This window comes from Engraulis encrasicolus, chromosome 19 (genome assembly GCF_034702125.1).
Source record: "Engraulis encrasicolus isolate BLACKSEA-1 chromosome 19, IST_EnEncr_1.0, whole genome shotgun sequence".
NCBI lineage: Eukaryota > Metazoa > Chordata > Actinopteri > Clupeiformes > Engraulidae > Engraulis > Engraulis encrasicolus.
The window spans coordinates 1,779,918-1,804,917 of NC_085875.1; the positions used below are offsets into that span (position 1 = coordinate 1,779,918).

At 44.5% G+C, this 25,000-nt stretch overlaps 2 protein-coding genes across 3 annotated transcripts in view; both read right to left on the reverse strand.

The window, feature by feature from the left end:
- The window catches only part of ktn1 (kinectin 1), a 73,005-nt gene extending 52,339 nt beyond the window's left edge, over window positions 1-20,666 (reverse strand). Inside the window, exons 1-8 of one of the 2 annotated variants that reach the window (XM_063183420.1) lie at window positions 20,356-20,666; window positions 9,222-9,360; window positions 7,483-7,769; window positions 5,970-6,199; window positions 2,524-2,730; window positions 1,618-1,785; window positions 425-555; window positions 1-49 (exon numbers count right to left, since the gene is read on the reverse strand). The exon at window positions 1-49 is cut by the window's left edge and continues 77 nt beyond it. In XM_063183420.1, the coding sequence (XP_063039490.1) occupies window positions 1-49; window positions 425-555; window positions 1,618-1,785; window positions 2,524-2,730; window positions 5,970-6,199; window positions 7,483-7,769; window positions 9,222-9,359 (1,210 nt within the window). In that variant the 5' untranslated portion in view covers window position 9,360; window positions 20,356-20,666. The remainder of the gene's footprint in view (window positions 50-424; window positions 556-1,617; window positions 1,786-2,523; window positions 2,731-5,969; window positions 6,200-7,482; window positions 7,770-9,221; window positions 9,361-20,355) is intronic. The other variant, XM_063183421.1, reaches the window with a different exon arrangement.
- Window positions 20,667-23,622: 2,956 nt separating this feature from the next.
- The window catches only part of msh4 (mutS homolog 4), a 37,089-nt gene continuing 35,711 nt past the window's right edge, over window positions 23,623-25,000 (reverse strand). Inside the window, exon 20 of the mRNA XM_063183994.1 lies at window positions 23,623-24,005. Coding sequence (XP_063040064.1) covers window positions 23,832-24,005 — 174 coding nt within the window. The 3' untranslated portion in view covers window positions 23,623-23,831. The remainder of the gene's footprint in view (window positions 24,006-25,000) is intronic.

Below are 25,000 nucleotides of genomic sequence, written 5' to 3' on the forward strand. Positions count from 1 at the left end.
GCTGCTGCTGTAGAGAGGGCTCATGCTGCTTACTGACACTCTTCAGAGTCTACAATGAGGAGAAAAGCACATCATGAGAAGCACATTTTTAGTTTGAGTTTATTAAGATCTCTCCATCATGTACAGTACTGCCCATACTTTTCGTGAAGCAGGAAGCCCACACTGATCTCTCTCTCTCACACACACACGCACACAGTGCCACACACGCACGCACACAGTGCCACACACACACACACGCACACAGTGCCACACACACACACACGCACACAGTGCCACACACACACGCACACAGTGCCACACACACACACACCTTGCTCCAGGACTCCAGGGCTTTTCTCCTGAAGCAGTGAGACCAGACACACACACACTCACACACTCACACACACACACACACCCTCCTTCCCTCCCTCCCTACCTCCCTCACCTTGCTCCATGCCTCGAGGGCCGCGGGGCTCTTCTCGTGCAGCAGGGACACCACGCTGATGATCTCCGGCTCCGACAGGGCCAGCCCACTCAGGCCACACACCAGCTCCTTCAGCTTCATCTCAGAGTTCTCTGCAGCAACAACAACAACAACAACAACAACAACAAGTATTTATATCACACAATATCACAACAAAAACATGCATTTATAACCACAATATCACAACAACAACAACAACAACATGTATTTATATAGCATAATATCACAACAACAACAACATGTATTTATATAGCATAAAATCACAACAACAACATGTATTTATATCACAATATCACAACAACAACAACATGTATTTATATAGCACAATATCACAACAACAACATGTATTTATATAGCACAATATCACAACAACAACATGTATATCACAACAACAACAACAACATGTATTTGCATAGCACAATATCACAACAACAACAACAGCATGTATTTATGTTCATAAACAGAAAAAATAAAATAAAACCTGTATTTTTAGCAATGCAGCACAATATCACAACTGTACATTTGACTCGAAGTGCAAATTGTGATGCAGACGGTCTTCTTGTGTTTTCGGACTGGGTAAGATATTACCGTAATATTACTTAAGTTTCCCTGAGTGAACTACTGCCGTGATTTACTTACAGTCACCGCATAAACCATGAGGATAGAATGTTTATCTGTTCGGCCTAGCAACTGTAACCCAACGGGGCAGGACTTAGCCAAAGGCGAATTGACCCAACACTGACACAAATATCGCCGCTCCAGTCATTCTGGATATCGGACATGCTCCTGGCACTTGCGGGGACTTCTAATGTAAATGGCCAGGTGAGGTCATATAATGTAATATTGTCCGCACACTTAGAATCCTTTTTGTTCTATTTTATTTTTTCATGGCAGGATAACGTTTCGACCTCAACAGTCTTCAGATTCTCTACGGTAGAGGTATTCTCTAAGGTAGAGAATCTGAAGAAGACTATTGAGGTCGAAAGGTTATCCTGCCATGAAAAAATAAAATACAACAAAAAGGATTCTAAGTGTGCGGACTTCTCACTCTGAAAAATACAGTTTCCCTTCGTCCTGCACCTCTCCCTGGGATGTGCACAATCCTCTCCTTCAACTGCATATAATGTCGTGAAATGTATAACGAGAGCCCTCACCTCGATCAGTTTCATTCTTCTGTTTCTTGCTCTGTTTGTTTGAGGCGCGTCCGGAGCCTGATGTGGGGGAGGGGGCGTTCTCATTGTAGCCGCCCTGGTGGTTGTCAGACGCTACTGCGTCTCCAGGAGGCACAGCCGCCACAGGTGCAACAACAGCGTTATCCACCACTGCAGAGAGGAGAGAGATTAAAGAAGGCAAGAAGGTTAACAATAATGAATAATAGAAATGCAATTCATTTCCTTTCATAACAATACTCACAACTTTACAATAATACATTTAGCAATTATTAACATTCAAAGTAGTCATTACAATACAATAACTTAACATTCACTAAATGCATACATCAACTCATCTGCCAAGTCAAGGTTGGGCAAGCCAAGACCGCAGGTGTAAAGGAGATAAAAACTCATTCGAATATTTGGATATGAGAACTAATTATAATAATATAATAACCTAATTTCAAGTAGTTTGATATAGGGATGAAAACGATAAATCGATGAATCGACTTTAATCTATCAATGCGTTAATCGATTAAAAAACATGAATTGCAATTAATCGACAATTCAACTAACAAGAGACCCGGGTGAAATGGGTATGTGAAGAGTGTGTGTGAATAGTGGAAATATTCAAATCACCTTTGGATTAAATTATTGAAATATTAATAATTATAATTAATTACTAAATTATTGAAATAGACTTTAATTTAAATGTGGTATTTTTTCTCAATATTTAATTAAAAATTGTAGATTTAGTGTTTCTTCTTTCGAGAAACATTGAGATTTTGGGGGGAAAACGCCGCTTATCAATTAATAGTAAGTCAATCGATAAGGCTATCAACTAATGATTAATGAATTAATCGATAATTTGCATCCCTAGTTTGATAGATAAGGTATGAAGTACAGTACCTGCTTCTGTCTTCTGCTTCTTGTTGCCCTTGCGTTTGCCGCCACTAGGGGGCGGGGCGGTGACGGGGGCCGGTGGGGGCGGGGTGCTGTTGTTGAGGGGCGGGGCAGCCGTCTCCTGGGGCTTAGCGTCCACCACAGCTACAGGTGGTTCCTTGATGACCGGGGAGCTCTGCACCTGGGGCTTATTGTCGCCGATGATCGCCTCCTCTGTTAGGGAAAAGAACACACAAACACATTTGTAAAGCACATATTTAGAATTAAATAAATATGATTATCTATGCTGAAAACTATGCTCATAAAGGTTGGAGCAGGCGTCACCCAACAGTTTTTCTCTTCTTTTAAGGGTGCTGACCAAAATATTGTAAAACTGAAAAATGAGAAAGGGTCGCACCATGCATAGGATCCTTTATTACACAGACGCGTTTCGGCGTTCTGCCTTCCTCAGTGCACACTGAGGAAGGCAGAACGACAAAACGCGTCTGTGTAATAAAGAAACCTATGCATGGTGCGACCTTTTCTCATTTTTCTGAAAACTATGCTGCCATGCCAACCAAAAAAACTCACCTCTCTCACATGCCTGGGCAATTCCAAAGCTTAAAGTGATACTGTCCCATCTTTGGAAATAAGCTCATATTACACCTTCCCTTGAGTTAAATAATAGGGTTTTACCTTTCTCCTGTACTTTCAACCGTTCTCTGAGTATGACTGTGCAAATTTTACCTCCAAGCTAGCAGTTAACATTGAGTCCTATGAGACCAGTTAGCCGCCAGCTGGTCTCATAGGACTCAATGTTAATGCTAGCATGGAGGTAAAATTTGCACTGCAATACTCAGAGAACGATTGAAAGCACAGCAGAGAGGTAAAGCTCAATTATTTAACTCAAGCGGAGGTGTAATATGAGCTTATTTCCAAAAATGGGACAGTATCACTTTAAGTAGCAATATTATCAAAATACTATATACATGAGTTTATTACCTTTTTCTATAGCTCAGACGTCAGGTGGTACAACCTGGCTTTAGCTGTCGTTGTACCACCCTGACGTGTGCTACTGCTGAAGCTACTACTTGACCCATTTGCCCTTCGCTCATTAGGGGTGTAATATGTACCGATCCTATGGCCGACAATACAATGGAATCGTATCGCATCATGGGGCATTCTTAAGTATCGAAAATAATCATCTCTAATCTCTGGCCCTTGCCCAATGCCCATAACATTATAGAAGTGAAAAAGTTCAGAAAAAATATCGAATCGCATCTGATCGTATCGTATCGAAAATAATTGAATCACTGCCGTAAGACATTGATATGGAATCGTATGGTCATGAAGGCTGTGATTTACACCCCTACTGCTCATGCAAGCAGTCGTGGCTCAGTGGTTAGAGCACTAGGTTGGCAACCCAAGGGTTCCCGGTTCAATGTCCGACCTGACCACGGCTGAAGTGCCCTTGAGCAAAGTACCTAACCCCCACACTGCTCCCCGGGCGCCGCTCAGCAGGTAGCCCACTGCTATGGACTAGTGTGTGTACTTCAATGTGATTCACTAGTCCAAATGGGATAAAGTGCAGAGAAAGAATTTCCCTAGGGGACCAAAAATTGGCTCCAATCTCCAATTCACCTTTCGCAAAAGCCACGCCCCCCTAGTTATTGTTGCTACGTCCGTCAAAAACTTAGAACCAGGCACACGTTTTGCCTGCGTTTCATAGGAAACGTGTGTAGCCTACACTTCTTGTATAGGCCTACACACGCTGATAACTAGAAGCCATATTCAACTGTGAAATACAACAACTTGATGGCGATGTAATGTCTGTAACCAGGACATTTTGATAGTGCTTGGTGTAAACTGGGACATTGCAGCCGTCCGCCAAGACCTTAGACGGGCTTTGGGAACACTGCGCAGCTCTTGGGCAGTCACACTGGGCGTCTCTCATCTGTTCACTTTAGTGGTTTTAGTTGACAGTTAATATCTTCATAACAAAGTTGGAACAAGCGCAGCTTTCAGTGTTACTTTTTTTTTTTGCTGTCACACTCGACGCATACACAGACACAAACCAGGAAGGAGAGGGTGGGGGCTGCTCCGTGGGCTGTGCATTTGGCGCACATTAAACAACGCAACTAGTAGTTTGCCAATAAAATTTGAATCATAATGCCGTGAATCCAATACTATAATATCATATAACAGAGATGTGGACTTGTGACTTGTGACTCGGACTGACTTGTGACTTGAGTCACAAATGACTCGACTTGAGACTTGACTTGCCAATATTAGGAGTGACTTGTGACTTGACTCGACTTGTACGCTATTGACTTGAGACTTGACTCGACTTGACAGTTTTAGCTTGCAATGACTTGCAATTGTGCTCCAAGTCAATGAATATATATTTTTTTGCATTTTGTGTGTGAAAAAAGTGCACGAAAGAAAGAAAAAATAAATGATTTACCTTCAACCATAGTCAAAAACCATGCTAAAAATATATATATGATCAATTGTGGGTTGCATGGTCACCCAAACAAACATGAAAGCTTGTCTGCAGCCGTGCTGTAATGGTTAGGGAGTTGGGCTGGTTTGAATCCCACCCTTAAGCCCACCTCTTCCTACATCTCCATCCATGACTGAAGTGCCCTTGAGCAAGGCACCTAACCCCATATTGCTCAAAGGACTGTCACCAATATATGCGTTGGATAAAAGATAAAAGTAATTTAATGAATAATTATAAACCGTGGTAAAACCATGGTTAGTTTTCAGAGTAAAACCATGGTTCAATTTATAGTTAAACCTAGTCAAAACCAAAAACCAATGCCGAACCATGCTCAAAAAACTGAAATCATAGTATACCATGGTCGATTTTCGGGACATGACTGGTGAAGGGGGACATGCAAAGCAGTGTGGAGAGGTAATGAATTTATGACCAAAGGTAATTGTCAATATTGCACATAGAATACAAGGTGACTTGTTAATGACTTGGAAAAAATAAGACTTGGACTTGGACTTGACTTGGCTTTGGCACGACTTGGACTTGGACTTGACTTGACATGGCTTTGGCATGACTTGGACTTGGACTTGACTTGGTCAAATGTGTCGTAACTTGTGACTTGACTCGGACTTGATTGGAAGGACTTGAGACTTACTTGCGACTTGCAAATTAGTGACTTGGTCCCATCTCTGTCATATAATATTGTCCTTAAGTCTGAGCGATGCATTGATTATTTGTTTAGGGTACGTTTTCTGCCAGCTAAATGCAAGGGGGAAGTGGGCTATATTAGCAAACAAGACGATTGCAGTTAGCCTGCGGTGCCATAGGCACACGTTTTATGTCTCCCTAAAATCGCAGGTTTTTGACGGACCTCGACAAGTTCTACACTCCTTAGTTACCGTTGCTGAGCTCGGATTGGTTGGCGGCCATTTGTGGGAGGGGTTTTGCGAAAGGCTAATTGGCTTCATCATCTTACCGATCAGCCCCGCCTCGGTTTTCATCTTCTTGGCCTTCTTCTTGTTCTCTGCCTTGGTGGGGGGGCGGTTCTGCTGCTGCTGCTGCTGCTGCTGCTGCTGCTGCTGCTGCTGCTGAGGGGGGGTCACCTGCTGCTTAGCGACTGGTGGAGGGGGTTCTATTTTGGTTACGGGGAGCGCCTTGGAGTTGCTGACCTCCTGGTCCTCGGGTGGTGGGGCGGAGGCCTTCTGCCTAATAGAATGGAAGAGAATAGAGTAGAATAGAATACCTTTTATTCTCTATACATATGAACCAAAATAGAGTAGAACAGAATAGAATAGAGTAGAATATAACAGAGTAGAATAGAATAGAGTAGAATAGAATAGAGTAGAATAGAATACAATAGAGTAAAATAGAATAGAGTAGAATAGAATAGAGTAGAATAGAATAGAGTAGAATAGAATAGAGTAGAATACCTTTCATTCTCTATACATATGAACCAGAATAGAGTAGAATAGAATTAGCCTGATTATCATCGACGTTCAAATCTCTTCGAGACTTGGTCTGACCAAGAGCATAACAATTAACATTTCCCAAACGGCATGGTTAACCTGCCTCCCTTGGTTTGCTATGGTTGTTTGCTTATCAACAAAGTGGGAGGAATTCCCGTATATATTAATATATTTTGTCTAGTGTGAATCACCAGAAGTTTCTTGTCTTGATAGTTTCTCATCTCACTGTAATGTAAACAGGCCTAACATTTCTTGTATCATTTATAAACTGTCAATCACCATATTTTTCTAAACTTTCCTTGCTATTTTTAAAGGTTATAAGAAATTAAAAGTAATACCAGTGGTATTTCAAATTGAAAAACATGTGAAGTGCTAACTTCTTTTGCAAATCACTTGTAATGATGAACTATTTTGTGCTAGAAATTATGGCTATAACAGGCAGTGGCCTAGTATACAGCCCACATGATTGATCCCGGCCCCTGATCACAGTCAGGAACGATGATGTGGCCCCCAGAGAAAAAAGTTTGGGGACCCCTGCTCTATACATATGAACCAGGAAGACTCTACACAAGCGCAATGAGAGTGAAGGCATCCCCTCATCAGAGCAGTACTCTCAAAATATATGAAACTATTCCAGAAGTTTCAGTGTTGACTTGAACGATTGATACGCACATTTATATTTCCTGTGAAATTCTAATTTAGCAATAACAAGGGACAGAAAAATGTTTGGAATTTGGAATATGGGGAGGAGGGGGTAGTGAATACATTTTTAGGTGGAAAAGGGGGTGGGTCCTGAAAAAAAAAGATTGGGAACCCCTGCCGTAGAGTACGGTAAGTGGTGATAAACAAAGAAACATCCTAACGCTGTTGCTGCTCCTGTTTTTTTTTACACACAACATTTCGAGCGGCATGGTCTTCTAGGTAGGTCACCTACACCTGACGAAGACCATACAGGTCAAAACGTTGTGTGTAATAACTTAGGAATAGCGACAGTGTGCGGATCTTTCTCCTTTCGGCATTTACCTCCTCTCCCTCCTCTTCCTCAGTCCAGCCGTCGGCTCCGCCTGCACGTTGGTCATTTCCACCAATGGCGGAGCGGGCGCGGCCACGGGCTCGGAGGCGTCTTCCTCCTCGGACACGGCGCTGGCCTCAGGCGTATCGGCATCCCTCAGCTCCTCCTCTGAATCTCCTCCTCCACCACCACCACCTCCTCCTCCACCTCCACCACCTCCTCCCTCCTTCTTCTTGTTCTTCTTCTTGTCGTTCTTCTTGCTGCTGCGGACGTCTGTGCGCACAGCGGGGTACTTGACCTAGTGGAGTGTTATTCACGAAATAAATTAAAGGGACACTGTGTGAGATTTTTAGTTGTTTATTTCCAGAATTCATGCTGCCCATTCACTAATGTTACCTTTTTCATGATTACTTACCACCACCATCAAATTCTAAGTATTCATTATGACTGGAAAAATTGCACTTTTCATACATGAAAAGGGGGATCTTCTCCATGGTCCGCCATTATGAATTTCCAAAAAATAGCCATTTTTAGCTGCAAAAATGACTGTACTTGGACCATACTAGAAAATATGTGTTTATTACTTGGTAAACTTTCATGTAAAGATTGGCAATATGCAAATGCAAATGCAAATTTGGCAATAGGCAGCCCAGTTTCAATGAGCAGCATAGTTGCAGTACCTTTTTTGACCATTTACTGCACAGTGTCCCTTTAAAAGGTGTCGGTCAGCTGACATAGATAATGTCAGGGTTTCCCCCAGCACTTTATTGCTAAGGCGGCCATCTTGACGAGAAACACTGACCACCTTGACTAGGCCCCTGAAAAGATATATTATGTAGTTTATTTCATGTTGTGAATGTAATTTCTAAAGTTGTTTAGCAAAAAAATATCTCCTTTTAACGCCTCACCACCTTGACTAACAAACATTCTGGGGGAAACACTGAATACACAAATACAGAAAAACCCAAAGACCTAATAATACACATTATCGCAAATTATGGTAAATCTATAGCACACACTTGAGCACAATGAGCAGTTGACTTCACACGCACACGCTCGCTAACAGACCTGCGTCTTTTTCTGCGCCAGCAACTCGACGTAGGGCATTTCCTTCACACACACGTACGCACTTGCTAACGCTAACACACACACACACACACACACACACACACACACACACACACACACACACACACACACACACACACACACACACACACACACACACACACACACACACACGCATGCACACATTATATACAGACACACACAAACACACACACTAAAGGTGCCGGTATGCTTGCTGCGAGCTGTAAATTACGCGCGTCACCGCGAGCAACCGGCATCACATGCTTGCTTCAAAAGCAGTTGACCAAGACGCAAAATACTGGCGGACAAACTCAATGAGACGCTCTTAAAAGTTGCTGCCATTGTCGTTTTCATATCAAGCACACGCGTGGAACTGCGCAGTCTATCTTACGATCACCCCCAGCGAGTTTGAAGATAGCCTATTGCACCTGACGCACGCATTTGGCTGCCGTGTCCAACGCGCGCGAAATTAAATACGCATGTTAACGCGTTCATGAACGAATCGTGCACGCGCTCGCGTATCTTGCAGCAAGCATACCGGCACCTTAACACATCTGTGTCTAGTGGTGTGCCAGCACCTCATTGTAGGACGTCTCCACACACACACATACTCACTCACTAACACACAAAACATACACACATGCTGTGCTCGCTAACTCACCTGTGTCTTGTGTCGCGCGAGCACCTCGTCGTAGGAGGTCTCCTTCATGAAGAGCCAGAAGAAGAGGAAGATGAGAGCCACCACCAGCGACGGGGCCAGGATGAGGAGGTACTGGGAGTCATACAGCTCCACCGCCATCCTAGAGAGAGGGGAGGAGAACAGAGACAGAGGAGGATGAGCAGGCACTGGGAGTCATACAGCTCCACCGCCATCCTGGAGAGAGGGGAGGAGAGGATGTTAACCAATATCCGTTTAACCGAGGAGAGGAGAGGAGAGAGGAGGAGAGGGGAGGAGGAGAGGAGACAGGGGAGAGGGGAGGAGGAGAGGAGACAGGGGAGAGGGGAGGAGAGGAGACAGCAGCCATGGCCAAGTGGTTAGGGAGGTGGACTTTAAACTTCGACTTTTTTCGCACACCTCAGCTGGCAGGTGCGTCGAAGATGGCACCATGGGTCACTCAGCAACAACTTAAAGAAACTCCCGCACACTGACCATTTCGCTGTTCTTTCTTTAATAAACGACGTTTCGGTACTAGACCTTCATCAGGCAATCTTCATTTGCCAATCTTCATTTGCCTGATGAAGGTCTAGTACCGAAACGTCGTTTATTAAAGAAAGAACAGCGAAATGGTCAGTGTGCGGGAGTTTCTAGGGAGGTGGACTTAAAATCAGGGGGTTGCAAGTTCAAATCCCACCCTTATCCATCCCATCCCATCCCTACACCTCCATCCATAGCTGAAGTGCCCAGGAGCAAGAGACCTGTACCCTGTAAATAACTAAGTCGCTTTGGATATAAAAGTGTCAGGCAAGAGTATGTATTGAGACAGGGGAGGAGAGGAGAGGAGACAGGGGAGAGGAGAAGAGAGGAGAGGAGAGGAGACAGGGGAGAGGAGAAGAGAGGAGACAGGGGAGAGGGAGAGGAGACAGGGGAGAGGGGGAGGAAGAGGGAGAGGAGAGAAGACAAGAGGAGACAGCGCAGAGGAGAGGAGAGGAGAGGAGAGGAGGAGAGGAGAGGAGGATAGGGGAGAGGAGAGGAGAGGAGAGGAGAGGAGAGGAAATGGGAGGAGGAGAGGAGACGGGGGAGAGGGAGGAGGAGAGGAGACGGGGAGAGGGGAGAGGAGGAGAGGAGAGGGGGAGAGAGGAGGGGAGGAGGAGAGAGGAGAAAGGAGAGGAGAGGAGGGGGAGACAGGGGAGAGGGGAGGGGTAGAGGAGACAGGGAAGGAGAGAGGAGAGAGGAGAGAGGAGAGGAGAGGGGGGACAGGACAGGACAGGAGAGGAGAGGAGAGAGGGGAAAGGACAGGAGAGGGGACAGGAGGGGAGAGGGGAAAGGAGGAGAGGAGAGAGGGGAGGAGAGAGGAGAGAGGAGAGAGGAGAGAGTGGAGAGGAGAGAGGACAGGGGAGAGGAGAGGAGAGGAGAGGGAGACAGGGGAGAAGAGAAGATAAGAGGAGAGATGAGAGGAGAAAGGAGAGAGGGAGAGGAGAGAGGGAGAGGAGAGGGGAGAGGAGAAGAAGGGGGCGGGGAGGGAGGAGAGTAGTGGAGAGGAGACAGGAAAAGAGAGATGGAGCGGAGAGGGAATGGAGAAAACAGGGTATGTTACTTACTTTTTGTTATCACTGCATTAAGCTTAAAACGTTCAAACATCCAATATTGTAATTACGGTATAGACATTTGAGAAGGTTTAATGACAGCTTTGACTGGGCACAGGACAAATACCTAAATCCAACTTCATGAGAGCTTAATTCAGGGGGTCCCCTCATTCTTGTGCCTGGGACAAAATGGCCAAGGGTCGACCGATACAGGTTTTTTTTAATGGCCGATGTGAAACCCAAATTATTAATTTTTTAAAAAAATCCGAATGACATAAAATAATAAATATTGCGTATCGGCCAAAACCACACACGTATCGGCCGATATCGATACACCGAAATGCAAATATCGGCCCGATATGGGACCTATATATATATCGGTCTATCCTTACAAGACACCCCCCCCACCCCACCTGTCGGTGGAGGGCCTGCTCCCAGCTCATAAACTATGCAGTCAGGGTCAAAGAGGTGCAAAATGGCATTGTCATTAAGTGTAACAGATGCCTTCTGCTCACCGTAACTGTAAAAAACATGACTCTTTTTATTTATTTATTGTTACAGGGAATTCATGAAAGCCTTGGCTGTCATCCATTCACTTGAAACAATTTAAAAATCATGTTTTTTTGCAGTTACAGTCGGCGGAAGGTGTCCGTAACACTGAATGACAAAGACGTCTTTGACCCAGCAGTGTTATCTCCTGTGTTGATAAAGCAGGAGGCATGCTGACCAGATCAGGCGGCATGATGGGGCTCCACGGCAGTCTGTCTGTCTGTCTGTGGCCGTAACACATTTTCATTAATTTGCATACTATAACAGACAGACACACCATCTAGCCAGCCATAAATAAGAAACACGCTGAAGCTAGGTGGCATATTGGACACCACCGAGTCTGCTGAAGCTAGGTGGCATATTGGACACCACCAAGTCTGCTGAAGCTAGGTGGCATATTGGACACCACCAAGTCTGCTGAAGCTAGATAGCATATTGGGCACCACCAATTCTACTGGGAGAGACACTTCTCTGGCATCATGACAGCCTGTTTAGTGAAGAAAACCTTTAAAGAAATAAACACCTGTGCTTGTATGAGATTTTAGGCTTTAAATTTTATATCGTATTTGCTACAAACATCTTTTGTTTTCTTTTCTATTTAGTTTGTAATAACTTTTCAACATCACCATGGAGAAGTGTCAAAAGCAAGTAAAAAATAAAAAATAATTTAATTAGTTTCCTAATTAATAATCTCTTCTCTACTACTACTACTAAAAGAGAGTGTTGCCATGTAGGAACAAGCATTGAGCTTTGAAAAGAAGTTACTGCGTAAATGACAGAGGCATATAGTAGCACACACCTGTGTCCAGTTCTCGATTTAGCAGTGACTCTGCGATATAGTAGTAGCAGTAGTAGTAGTAGTGCTTTATTGTCATATTACGAAAGCGCCTCTTGTCTCTCGCTTCTGTATAATAACTGGATGAGCGAATGTGCGCTCCTTCCAGGAGTCATGTGACAACGTGACGTCACAAAACTGCGCTTCACTAGTGAGAAATCAATCTGCGAGAAAACAACAACACAGGACATGGAAATGCGTGAATTAGGTTCCTTTGGCTCGTCTTTGGTGGACAAAAATGAAATGGATTACTATGAAGTATCACTTCGGCGAACCATTTTGCGGACGTAGGTGTACGGCGGAAGCTGAGAGAGGTAGGTGCGCCACTTTTCAAAACTCCGATTGTATCGTTCCTGTGCCAGCTAATGGTACTGTAAACCACCAGATTTACTTGTAATGACACACACCACGGCCAAAGCGTTCAAAAGTGTTTTAATACAAGCTAAGGGCTTTAAAACAGGTCAAAAGTCTGCCCGACGGGTCAGGCTTTAACCGAAAACGCCGCAATTGAACAACTTTGCGCAGCACGCATGAAAATTTCTCGCGGTTTTCCCTTGCATCCTTTTCCCTTGGTCCACCCAAGATGGGATATGCATCCAAACTGGCCGAAATTCCCCTTTAACACAGTGATGTGTTGTTTGGAAGCAGTCCACAGATGCAAACAAAAGTAAAGGTAATATGAGCAGTTATTCCGAGATATAGCAGTTACTCTGCCAAGCCCCACCCTTCCAGGCAATGCCCCATGTCTGTGGGTGAGTGAGTAGTAGCCTACTGTTGACCCATGCCAGAGCAGGCACACCTGAAGCGACACACCCACAGCAGGCACACACACCTGCAGCAACACACATGGCCACAGCAGACACACACACACACACCTGCAGCAACACACATGGCCACAGCAGACACACACCTGAAGCAACACACCTGAGCACAGTAGACGCACCTAAAGCGACTACGTGCCCCTAAAAATAAGTCACTAGTAAATACATAAAATTAGATCCCAAAACAAAAACAAACCACTAATCTCTATGGGAGTTCTGGGGCCGAGTGAAAGCCGCACGTCTCCCGCCGGCCGTACGTAGCTGCTGTGCGAGTGCGGCGGTCTGATCAGACAGACAGGTAATCTCCATAGCTACTAGAGACCAGACTAAGCCGATAAGGAGGCCTGCACGGCTTTAAAAGTGGCGCTGCAGGTTAACCACCACTCATGATTAACGGACCAGTTCAGTCAAATTCAACATGCAGTTGTAATGCTCACACTACCCTGGACTTGTCAGTACCTGAGTTTTCCGATATCTTGGTCATTGTAATGGGGGCAGCGCTTTGTTTACATTTCAAAAAAACATTTTTATTTATTCCCAAAAACATCCGAAAGGTTATACAACATCAGCAGACAACTAGCAAACAGCGGTACCTTTTGGGAAAATATTTGGAGTAGGCCTATGTCAATTAAAAAAAAAATGTAAACAAACGCTGCCCCATTAGAACAGCTCAAATCTCGGAAAGGGCTGAGCCAAAAAAATGCAGCATCACCGGGTACTGACAAGTCAAGGGTAGCGTGACAACAGTACAACAGTATATTGAAATTGACAGAATTGCTCCTTTAATAGGTACTTGCAGCACTCAAGATTTGAAGATATGACATTGAAAAATGTTCTGAAATGGAGTTTAAGTAAGTCCCATGTATTAACATTTATTGTCCAGTGTTTCTCAAACTTTTTCAGAACAAGGCGAGGAGGACCAGTTTGTCCGCCCAAAAAAATGTTCAGGGACCACTTGTCAACTGAACTGACAGTTGACGGGTGCCAATTTGACACTGTTCATTTCAATGCAGATCACATGCATTTAATTCATATCTGCAAGCCTGTCTTATTTCAGTGAAAATATGACTTCAGCTATGTTTAGCTTTGTAATAATGTAACAATTACAGCCTACAGCTAGCTTGTCTTGGAACAGTAGAAATCCTGTCACTGTACACCTCAGGTCTGTCGTAGACCACCAGTGGTCCCCGGACCACACTTTGAGAATCACTGTCCTAGTCTGATATGGATATTGATTCTCAAACCACTTTGCCCCCCCAAAACTGTTCAGGGACCACCTGTCAAACAAACTGAACATAGCTGAAGTCATATTTTCAACACAATAAGACAGGCTTGCAATGTGAATAACAAGGAAGGGATCTGTATAAAAGTTAACAGTGTCAAATTAGCACCAGCCAATTGTCAATTCAGTTGACAGGTGGTCCCCTGAACATTTTTTGGGGGGCCAAGTGGTCCTTGGTCTGAAAAAGTTGTTGAATCACTGGACTAGGATTACACCATATATAAGTCAGTGATTACACCAGTCAGTCACAGATGCCCGGGTGTGAACCGGCCCCTGAGGCAGCCGGGCCTGGAGACAATGGACGCAGTTATGTCTGGCTGGCTTCATAGATGACTGGCTGGGTACTGTTGTGATGTGCTGTGACCGTCCCTGCTGGCCGTGCTTTGGCTCGCACCACTCTGTTAATGAGCAGCATTCAAGCCAAGACCCTGTCTGTGTGTGTGTGTGTGTGTGTGTGTGTGTGTGTGTGTGTGTGTGTGTGTGTGTGTGTGTGTGTGTGTGTGTGTGTGTGTGTGTCTGTGTGTGTGCGTGTACGTGTATGCGTGTGTACGTGTATGCGTGTGTACGTGTATGTTTGTGTGTGTGTGCGTGTATGTTTGTGTGTGTGCGTGTATGTTTGTGTGTGTGCGTGCGTGTGCGTGTGCGTGTGTGACTGAGCACGCTCGCGTTTCAAGGTGAAGTCAGGTCACTTCACTCAAAGGGATACAGATTTACAAATTGAACGCAAAAAAAATGTTCATCTCCTGCAACTGTGTTTAACTAACTTCATATGAAAACAATTATTTTTGGTCTTTTATTCATTATTTTTTGACAGGACAGCGAGAGATTTGACAGGAAACGAGTGGGGAGAGATAAACGGCAGGAAGGCTCGGCAAAAGACCCGGGTCGGGATCGAACCCGAATCACCGGCACAGCAGCCCAGCATCACACTGCCAGAGCAACGGCAGGGCCAAAACAAATGTTTTTAAAGGTGCACTGTGTAATATTTTTAGTAGTTCATTTCCAGAATTCATGCTGCCCATTCACAAGTGTTGCTTTTTAAGCAAATACTTACCACCACTATCAAATTCTAAGTATTCATTATGACTGGGAAAATTGCAATTTTCATACACGAAAAGGGGGATCTTCTCCATTGTCCGCCATTTTGAATTTCCAGAAATAGACATTTTTAGCTCCAAAACTTACAGTACTTTGGTTATGCTAGTAAATATTGGTTTGTTATCTAGTAAATATTCATGGAAAGATCAAATTTGGTAATAGGCAGCACAGTTGCAATGAGCAGCATAGTTGCAGTACCCATTCTAGCCACATTCTATACAGTGCACCTTCAATTATTTTATTTTGCATTATATTCTATGGAGTCAGTCCAGCCTTATCTGAAGCCCTCGGGACTGATAAAAACTAGGGTACTTCGTCCGGATGTGCCTACGTCACTAGTGATGCGCGTCCTCGTTGGCAAACTGCAGTGGGCACTGCACTGGGACTCACCAGTTTCAAACAAGCGATTTAGGGTTAGGTTTAGGGTTAGGGTTAGGGTTAAGGTTAGGGCCGTCCGTATGGACAGTCGTCATGGCGACGAACGTCGTCTGCAACAAGGACATGCGTCGCTATTGTGACGTAGGCACGTAATACCACCTCCGGACGAAACAACCTAGAATTTCATTGTCCCTGACGCCCTCATCCACCCAAATGCCCCACCCAGTCGCTGTATAATATTTTCTATAGAGTAAACAGTGGCCCTGTCTGGCCTCGTTATTATGGTTATTTAGCAACCAGCCACAAATACTGTCTAAGGACAGCCTGTTAAACATGGACTTCGTCTCCACGCCTACAAAGGGCTGTGTGTCTGCAGGAACTAGGAAGGGGAGGAGAGCTAGTAGCATTGTCTGTCTGCCACGCTTCTATTGTGCAATGTTTATTTCTGTTCAGAGGTGAAGCAGCCGTGGTTTGTCTTGTCTCTTGTGTGTTTTTTAATTGCAACGTAACTTTTTAAGCCGCCTTCTTGGCTAAAACTCCCTGGCAGAAGAGCTATTTAACTCAATGGGCCCACTTCCTTGTGTAGGAATAATAATAAAAAAAATAATTTATTTATTTTAAAAAAAAGGTATAGCCACGCAATACATTATTCATATTCTTTAATCCAAAAGTGTCTGAAATGTTCCCACTCTCACACCCCTCTTCACCAGTGTTGCCAGATTGGGTGGGTGCCGCCCAATTGGGCTACTTGGGATGACCATCAGCGGGTATAACAGGAAAAAATTGGCCATTTGGCGTTTTTTTCAGCCATTTTGGGCCCATAGAAGTCAATGTAATTTGTTGAATTTGGGCGGAATTTAGCGCATTTTGGCGTTTTTTGAGAACCTTTTGGGCAGGATTTGGTCAGACACATCTGGCAACACCCCTCTTCACACACCCATTTCACCTGGGTCTCTCCTCGCTCTTACCAGATGAGTTGGCGATTAATTTCATTTTTTTTGTATCAATTAACGTTTTAAATCGACTAAAGTAAATTAATTGATTAACTTAATGGTTGACATCCCTATTCTATAGTGCAATGTTACCGTATAGCTGTGCTGTGCTGTACTGTGCTGTGCTGTGCTTGACTGACGAGTTGCAGCTTGCTTATAATTACTCTTATAATACTCTTATAATTATTATAATTACTACTTGCTGTCACATCTGTTTACATAAATGGTTCCAGTTTTAGTTTTACAGAAATGTTATCTCATCTCATTCGATTAGCACAGGGGTGGGGGACCTATGGGTGCGTTCCAATATGAGTCCTCCACTTGTGCTTGTGGCCTCATACCAGGTAGTAATAATATGCCATGATGACATCACTGACAACAACAGGCTTATATTTCAATATCTCGCAAAAGCTCAATTGTAAAGTCATGACTGTGGCCTAGTGGCCGTGTGGCCTAGTGGTTAGAGAGTTGGTCTTTCAATCTAGGGGTTGTAGGTTCGAATCCCCCCTGACCTCTCCCTACATCTCCTTCCATGGCTGAAGTGCCCTTGAGCAAGGCACCTAACCCCACATTGCTCCAGGGACTGTAACCAATACCCTGAAAAATAATAGTTGTAAGTTGCTTTGAATAAATTAAAGCGTCAGCTAAGTGCAATGTAATGTAATGTAAAGTCATTTTCTCATTTGCAAACTGGTGAATGAAGAATAGTCCTCCAAAAATGATTTTGGCTAGGCGGAAAGGCCACAAGCACAAGTGGAGGGCGCAAAGTCGCACACCCCATGTCTTGAGGGCCGGTTGCGGCCCTTGAGGCCATCTTATCCTAGCCTGGCTCTCACTCAGACCCTTCGTGCTTCATGCATCTTTGTAAAACTTTGTGAGCTCGCACGCGTAACAACCATCGTGAGAACCAGGTTAATCTTATCCGGCCCCCGATATAATTTTAATGTTATGCAGTGTCACATGAAATATGACATGTTTTGTAAAGGAATCTTGGAAGTTATGTTTGCAATATAATTAATTACGTTATATTTTCAGGGGACCCAGTGTCGTGAAGGTGGTTCCTGATGTAAAAGGTGGTCGCCTTCAAAATAGTCCTAAAGCGCAGGGGGGAAATCATGGTGTGTTCATGGTACGTACGGCCCTTTGAGGACTTTATAAAACTTGAAGTGGCCCCTCGAATGAAAGCAGTTCCCCACCCCCTGGTTTACATAAATGGTTCCAGTTTCAGTTTTACAGAAAAGTAATCTCTCTTTCGGTTAGCAAGACAAGCAAGAGACCAGGCAGCCACATGTTTTGACTAGTTCTACAGTACACCTATTGTGTGAACCTATATCACCTCGATCAGGCAGGTTGTAGATCACTCAACTGAACGGCATCTGCTAGCTCTGCCCTTTACAAGTGTACACTTCCTATACCAGTGGTTCTCAACCTTTTTTGAACAAACGCCCCCCTGAACCTCATCCTAAGCCTCCCAACGGCCCCTTGACCTCATCATAAGCTTGCCAACACCCCCCTTAGTGTTAAAAATAAGAAACGGACTAATGCCCCCAATGACGAAGCATCGCCCCCTCTCGTCTGTATCCTTCTCAATGCCCCCCTAGGGCTCCCCGACGCCCCCTGGGGGGCTGTATCGCCCCCTTTGAGGCGTAGTCAGGGAAGCTGACGGGGGGGGACAAACGGGTCTGTTGTCCCGGGCCCAGGGAGAGAGGGGCCCCAGAAGTGGCTCCCCATTACATTGTATTGAGGAGAGGGTGGCCCTTTCAGATGATTTTGTCCTCGGCTCAGTCAAACCTGCCAGCAGGTACAGCATTTACCGATTACAGTTGTGCCCCATTATACACCAAATAGTATCAAGAAGATGGCGGCACAACAATGTATGGACCAATGATTAGTCTTGTTGTACCACTCAGAACATTAACTGAGCACAAAAAGCACAGTATGAGGTACACAGTAGGCCTATAAGTAAGATGCACAACCAAAACCAAAACCCCATTGTGGCTTTCTCAAGTATGCAAAGAGCTGCACTTTATTACGTTGAGCATCACTCAATTCAAACTGATTTCATGTAAAAAATAATTTTGTGAATGAAAATCGGTCTCCCTATTTGATGGGCTACTAGAAACTAGAACTAGAGCTAGGCCTACAATCTGACCACGCCGCTGGGGGCGAGCGGACCACTCCAGACTCCGACCCCGCCCGCCCGCAAGTCGGGACCCTTCTGGCTGTAATGTCACGCATGTGACCAACAGACCAACACCTTCAAACCTTTGAGCAAGTATCACCATCAATTATACAGTGCATGGGACCAGATTTTACATTAATATGACAGTGGAGCTGAGAATTAAATCACGTAGGGTTTTTTTTGTTTGTTTGTTTTTGCTGTAACCATATTCAAGAGACAGTCAGCCCAGAAAATAATGTATTGCAGGGACACGCATTTGACCGAAGACCCAAGCAGGATGTCACACTAGTGAAGAAACCCTTGATCCCCCCTCAGTTCGAAATCGACAGGCCGAGGACTAGAGCTCTACTACATCAAGGGAATCCCCACATGTGTGTAACAACCCCACAATTGAAAACTTGACATCTGGAGTTCAGCAGCACAGCTTATCTCCGTTTCAGGATCTCATTGTAGTCATTACAGGAAAGCCCATTTCCTCCACCTGGGTTGGGCTGGGACACACAAGTAGCTAAGGCAAAAGGACATAATTCTCCCATTGCTAATAACACTACTCACAGCTGCGATTTGTAAACAACCACACCGTCCTGCATTTAGCCATCACTGGGAAGATCATTTCTAATTCCCTGAATGTTGATTGATTGTGTCGCGCGAAGGCCTGGCGTTACATTTGGCCTCCTCTATGGTATTGTTGAAAATAAATAATAAGTAAATTATTTCGCAGCCTTGAGTCGCGTTAAAGCCCGCCATTATAACAGTACCAGGTACTACACGGTCCTACTAACAAATAAAACAAATCGCTTCTCTAGTCTAGAGAGCACAACCACCAGCACTGCTAGCTAACTTGAAGGCTTGTGCCAAGCTTAGCTTCCTGGCACCCGGCATGCGCGTCTCTGCCTCTGCTCTGACATCCCTGCCTGAAGCCATGTGGGGCTAACTCGACACCGGGCTCTCAGTCGAGACAGGTGCCGTGCTCAAACGGATGGATTTTTTAAAAAACGACTTCATTACATGGACGTCCAAACATTTGTGTGTTACGGATTATTATGTGCGACCATTAAATAGCTAAGAACCAATGCGCTAACAACGTAACAGGATGGCTAATGTTAGCTGCCATTAATCGTATGTACCACAATGACTGTCAGATTATACTGAGGCGTGGGCTCTGGTCTGAGTGCGGGCCTCGCGGTGGATGCCCATCCCCATGCCTCCCATAATTTCCCACCTCTCAAACACACCGAAACGTCGGGCCCTGCCCAAGGGTCAAGTGGCAGGCCTACAAGTTCTACCGACTGCCACTGACTTACTTGATGCGCAAAAACCCAGGCTAGCTAACTAGCTAGCCCCGTTCGGCACCCGCTTGCCCAATGAACACATTCATCCATATCTCAGGGAAAATAGAAAACGTCAAGCGCACCTGTGATGATTTTAGCCGCTGTTAGCAATGCTGATATGAATTCGATCTTGGCTACTGCGATGACTTGGGAACGGTGATTCCTTCCCTGCTGTCGGGGCACATATGTCCGTCCAGAGAGACAGTCAGGTGCGTCGTGTCGCGTCGTCTGGTCGTGGTCGCAGGCTGTGCGCCGTCCGTCCGTAGCGTAGTCGCTCCTCAGCTCAGGACACAGGGAGGGAGGCAGCGCGAGCGCACAATGTAAAGGCTGGGTAGTCTAGTCTAGATCCAGCAAGGCTGTGACACCATCGGAAGGAATACGGTAGCTGGCTCTCGCGATGAGGAGACGCGCTCTAAAAGGCACAGTCTCTCCGCTCTATCATGATCTAATTATTTATTTGGTGACATATTATTGGCCCTCATCCATGACCTGAGGGGGAAAAGATCAGATCAATTTTTGTACTATAAAAGTGTAAGTCATGGTCTGCCCAACACAGTAGCCGACTGCCCTCTCTGATGCATAATTGTTGATATCTGAAGTACTAATGAGAATATTAAAAAAAAACATGAATGAATCCTTACTTATCTCTACTGAGTCTGATTCATAAAACTCCTTTCTTAGGTGTGCACTTCTGGACTACCGTAATTGCTGGCATAGGACACACATGCCCCATGTCAGACAATAGCACAGAAACAGTCTAGGAAAAGAATAAAGGGGCAGTCATGGGTGAGCGGTTAGGGCGTCAGACTTGCATCCCAGAGGTTGCCGGTTGGACTCCCCACCTGCCAAGTTGGTGGGGGGAGTAATCAACCAGTGCTCTCCCCCATCCTCCTCCATGACTGAGGTACCCTGAGCATGGTACTGTCCCACCGCACTGCTCCCCATGGGGCGCCACTGAGGGCTGCCCCCTTGCACGGGTGAGGCATACATGCAATTTCGTTGTGTGCAGTGTTCACTTGTGTGCTTTGGAGTGCTGTGTCTCAATGACAATGGGAGTTGGAGCTTTCACTAAAGACCTATAATTGCCTCAATTCAATTAAATCTGGTAAAGGTCTTCCCTGCACGCTTAGTTTTAAATGTTATATTATAAGCAGCAGAGGGAAAGATTAAACACAAATTCTGGCCATTGCGATTAAAGGTGAAATAAATGTTATGGGAAAGACACCCCTTCTCCTGCAGCATCATCACACCAAGATAACATGAATATAATCTATAACCATCAGAAGGGAAGTTTGTTCAGTAGTGCAATGACATCCAGTTTAATTGTCGATAAAATAATCAAAAATAATGTTAAGATCACTAAGAGTGATTTATTATATTATCACAAAACCAAATGACACAGTTAATGTTAATAAACAACTCTCTGAATGACAATAACTTTAGTTTTACTTATATAACAAATAGGAGTAAAAAAAAAAAAATGTCTCTGGTGCTCACACTGCTTCCTCAAGCCCTGCACATACAGTCTCTATGGATACATTTAGCTCATCCTCACACTTAAATAGCAAACAGGAGTAACAAAGAGAAAGGCCAATAAACAATAACAAGTATGAGCACAATATTTTGTCAGCAGTGTTTTCACAAGCAAAGTCTCTGGCTATCTCTCTCTCTCTGTCGGCATCACTTCTCTACTCTTTAGTTTATCTTGGCTCACACTGCTTCCTCAAGCTCTGTCTCAGCTTCATTCAGTCAAATTGATAACACCTTTATACTTATTATTCAGCAGGCTTGTACGAAATTCCGAATGTAATGCATTTCAATTCAAAGTAATGCCATAATACGAACACTAGGTGGTGTCATTACCTTGAATTTCTTTTAATTTAATCTACACCACTCATTGAAAGTACATAGAACACCACCACCTAGTGTTCGTATTATGGCATTACTTTGAATTGAAATTCTTTCAATTTGGAATTTCGTACAAGCCTGTTATTCAGGCCCTTGTCAGCTTCACTTGTCTACGGCCATGTTTAGTTCACTTTCAAACCTATTCTTCAGGTTCTTCACTCGTCTACAGCCATGTTCAGCCCTACAGTATGTCAACTTCAGTCCTCTGCAACATGTTTAGCCTGGCCACTGTGTCAGCTTCATTCCTTTACAGCACATTTATCTCGTTTAGTCAGGCCCTTCATGTTTAGTTAATCCTCAGCCTCAGCCTGTCTCAGCTTCAGTCCTTTACAGCCCGTTTACTTCATCTTCATACTGCTTCTTCATACCCTCTGTCAGCTTCATTCCTCTACAGCACGTTTAACCCTATGTCAGCTTCACTTGTCTTTAGCCATGTTAAGCTCAGCGTCTTTACTTGACGCTGATGTCATAAGCATGTCATTACAGTGTCATAATAGTGTCATGACACAGTCATAGATAAGTTATAAACATTATGTCCATGTCATAAACATTTTATGACTGTTGGCCTTAAGTGACATTCGGTTATGGCATGGGTTGTCTTTGCCATAACCAAATGTCACTTAAAGCCAACAGTCATAAAATGTTTATGACAAGGACATAATATTTATGACACGTGCATAACACTATTATGACACTATTATGACACTGTAATGACATGCTTATGACATCGGCGTCAAGTAAAGTGTTACCGTTCATCCTCATACTTAATCTTCAGGCTCTTCACTCCTCTACGGCCACATTTATAATAACATATTTACAGTTCTTCTTCAGGCCCTATGTCCCCTTCACTCCTCTACGGCCACATTTATAATAACATATTTACAGTTCTTCTTCAGGCCCTATGTCCCCTTCACTCCTCTACGGCCACATTTATAATAACATATTTACAGTTCTTCCTCAGGCCCTATGTCAGCTTCACTCCTCTACGGCCACATTTATAATAACATATTTACAGTTCTTCTTCAGGCCCTATGTCCCCTTCACTCCTCTACGGCCACATTTATAATAACATATTTACAGTTCTTCTTCAGGCCCTATGTCCCCTTCACTCCTCTACGGCCACATTTATAATAACATATTTACAGTTCTTCCTCAGGCCCTATGTCAGCATCACTCCTCTACGGCCACATTTATAATAACATATTTACAGTTCTTCTTCAGGCCCTATGTCCCCTTCACTCCTCTCCAGCACGTTTATAACATCTTCAGATTTATTCTTCAGGCCCATGAAGAAGCTTCACTTCTCTATGGCCACATTTATAATGACATACAGTATTTACAGTTATTCTCCAGGCCCTGTCACCTTCACTCTTTTCCAACACACGTCCCCTCATTCCTCTACAGCACGTTATAACGTTTATAAGGCCCTATGTCAGCTTCACTCTTTTCCAAGACGTTTAGCCCTGTCAGCTTCACTCCTCTCCAGCACATTTATAACATCTTCATACTTATTCTCCAGGCCCTATGTCAGCTTCACTCTTTTACAGCGTGTTTAACCCTTTCTCAGCTTTCTTGCTCTATGGCCACGTTCAGCTCGTCCTCTCTCGGCTTCATTCCTCTACGGCCACGTTCAGCTTGTCCTCTCTCAGCTTCATTCCTCTACGGCCACGTTCAGCTCGTCCTCATACTGCTTCTTCAGGCCCTGGACGTAGAGCCTCAGGCTGTCGGGGTTCAGCTGGGAGTTGCGAGCAGTCTGGATCAGGCGCGTGGCCAGGTGGTAGACGGCCCGCTGGCGGATGATGTCGGGGTCACTGTGGTGTTTGGCCTGCAGGGCGGCAGTATTGCACCACAAGTTTACAAGACTATTTACCACAGAGTGTAAACAATAACACACATTAAGCGTAGCCTGATAAACCAGACTAAATGTGAGATTGGATGTTTAATTTAGTCTGGCCCTGATGAGCGATATATCCGAAGACTGTTGATGAGAGAGCAACCCATGTCTTTCAAACCGTGTCTGTGCCTATAGTCCAACGCTCTGACCAATCAGCGCAACTGACAATTACTACCATCAAAGAATGTGGATCCACGTTTTATAGCCTTTCGGTAAAACGGCAAAAAAGTCCTTCTAATTCTTCCATAACTGATTCGAAAGTTGAGTCAAACGAGAGCTGTTCAATACTTTACGTTATTGTGCGTTATTCATGTTATTTCCCCCGCGTCGCGAGCATCGTCACTCCCTCAAAACCCTGTCCGCTTTGATTCAAAACAAATCTCTGCGTTGTGATTGGTTTGCCAGATCCAGGGCAATCTGGCAGACCACTCCGACGATGCGAGGCTAGACCAGTCGCAGGCAAAAAAATTGCCGTCCAGTGGGTGGCGCTAGTTTGATAGGCCACATTAAGCATGCATTAAATAGAGGTTTGTGACTATTGTATTTACACATCAAAGTAAAGGAGGGCCCCGATCCCACTCTGCTGTTCAGTTTTTGTTTGTTAAACTTGGATATTTTTCGCACACCTCAGCTCAGAGATGGCCCATGGGTCACTCAGCAGACAACTTGAAAAAACTCCCGCACACTGACCATTTCGCTGTTTTTGCTTTTATGGACGTTTCGATACAAGACCTTCATCAGCAGAGTTTGCACTGCGTCAGTCTTTATGTTTGCACCACAATAAAATAACTAAAAAGTATCCAAGTGCTCCAGTCAGGGTTCACGTTAGCCGGCTGTGGCCGGACATTGGCCGTTTTGCATCATGAATGACCGGCAAAATGTCCGACAAAAAATGACAAAAATTAATCAGTAAATAATTTTAGCTC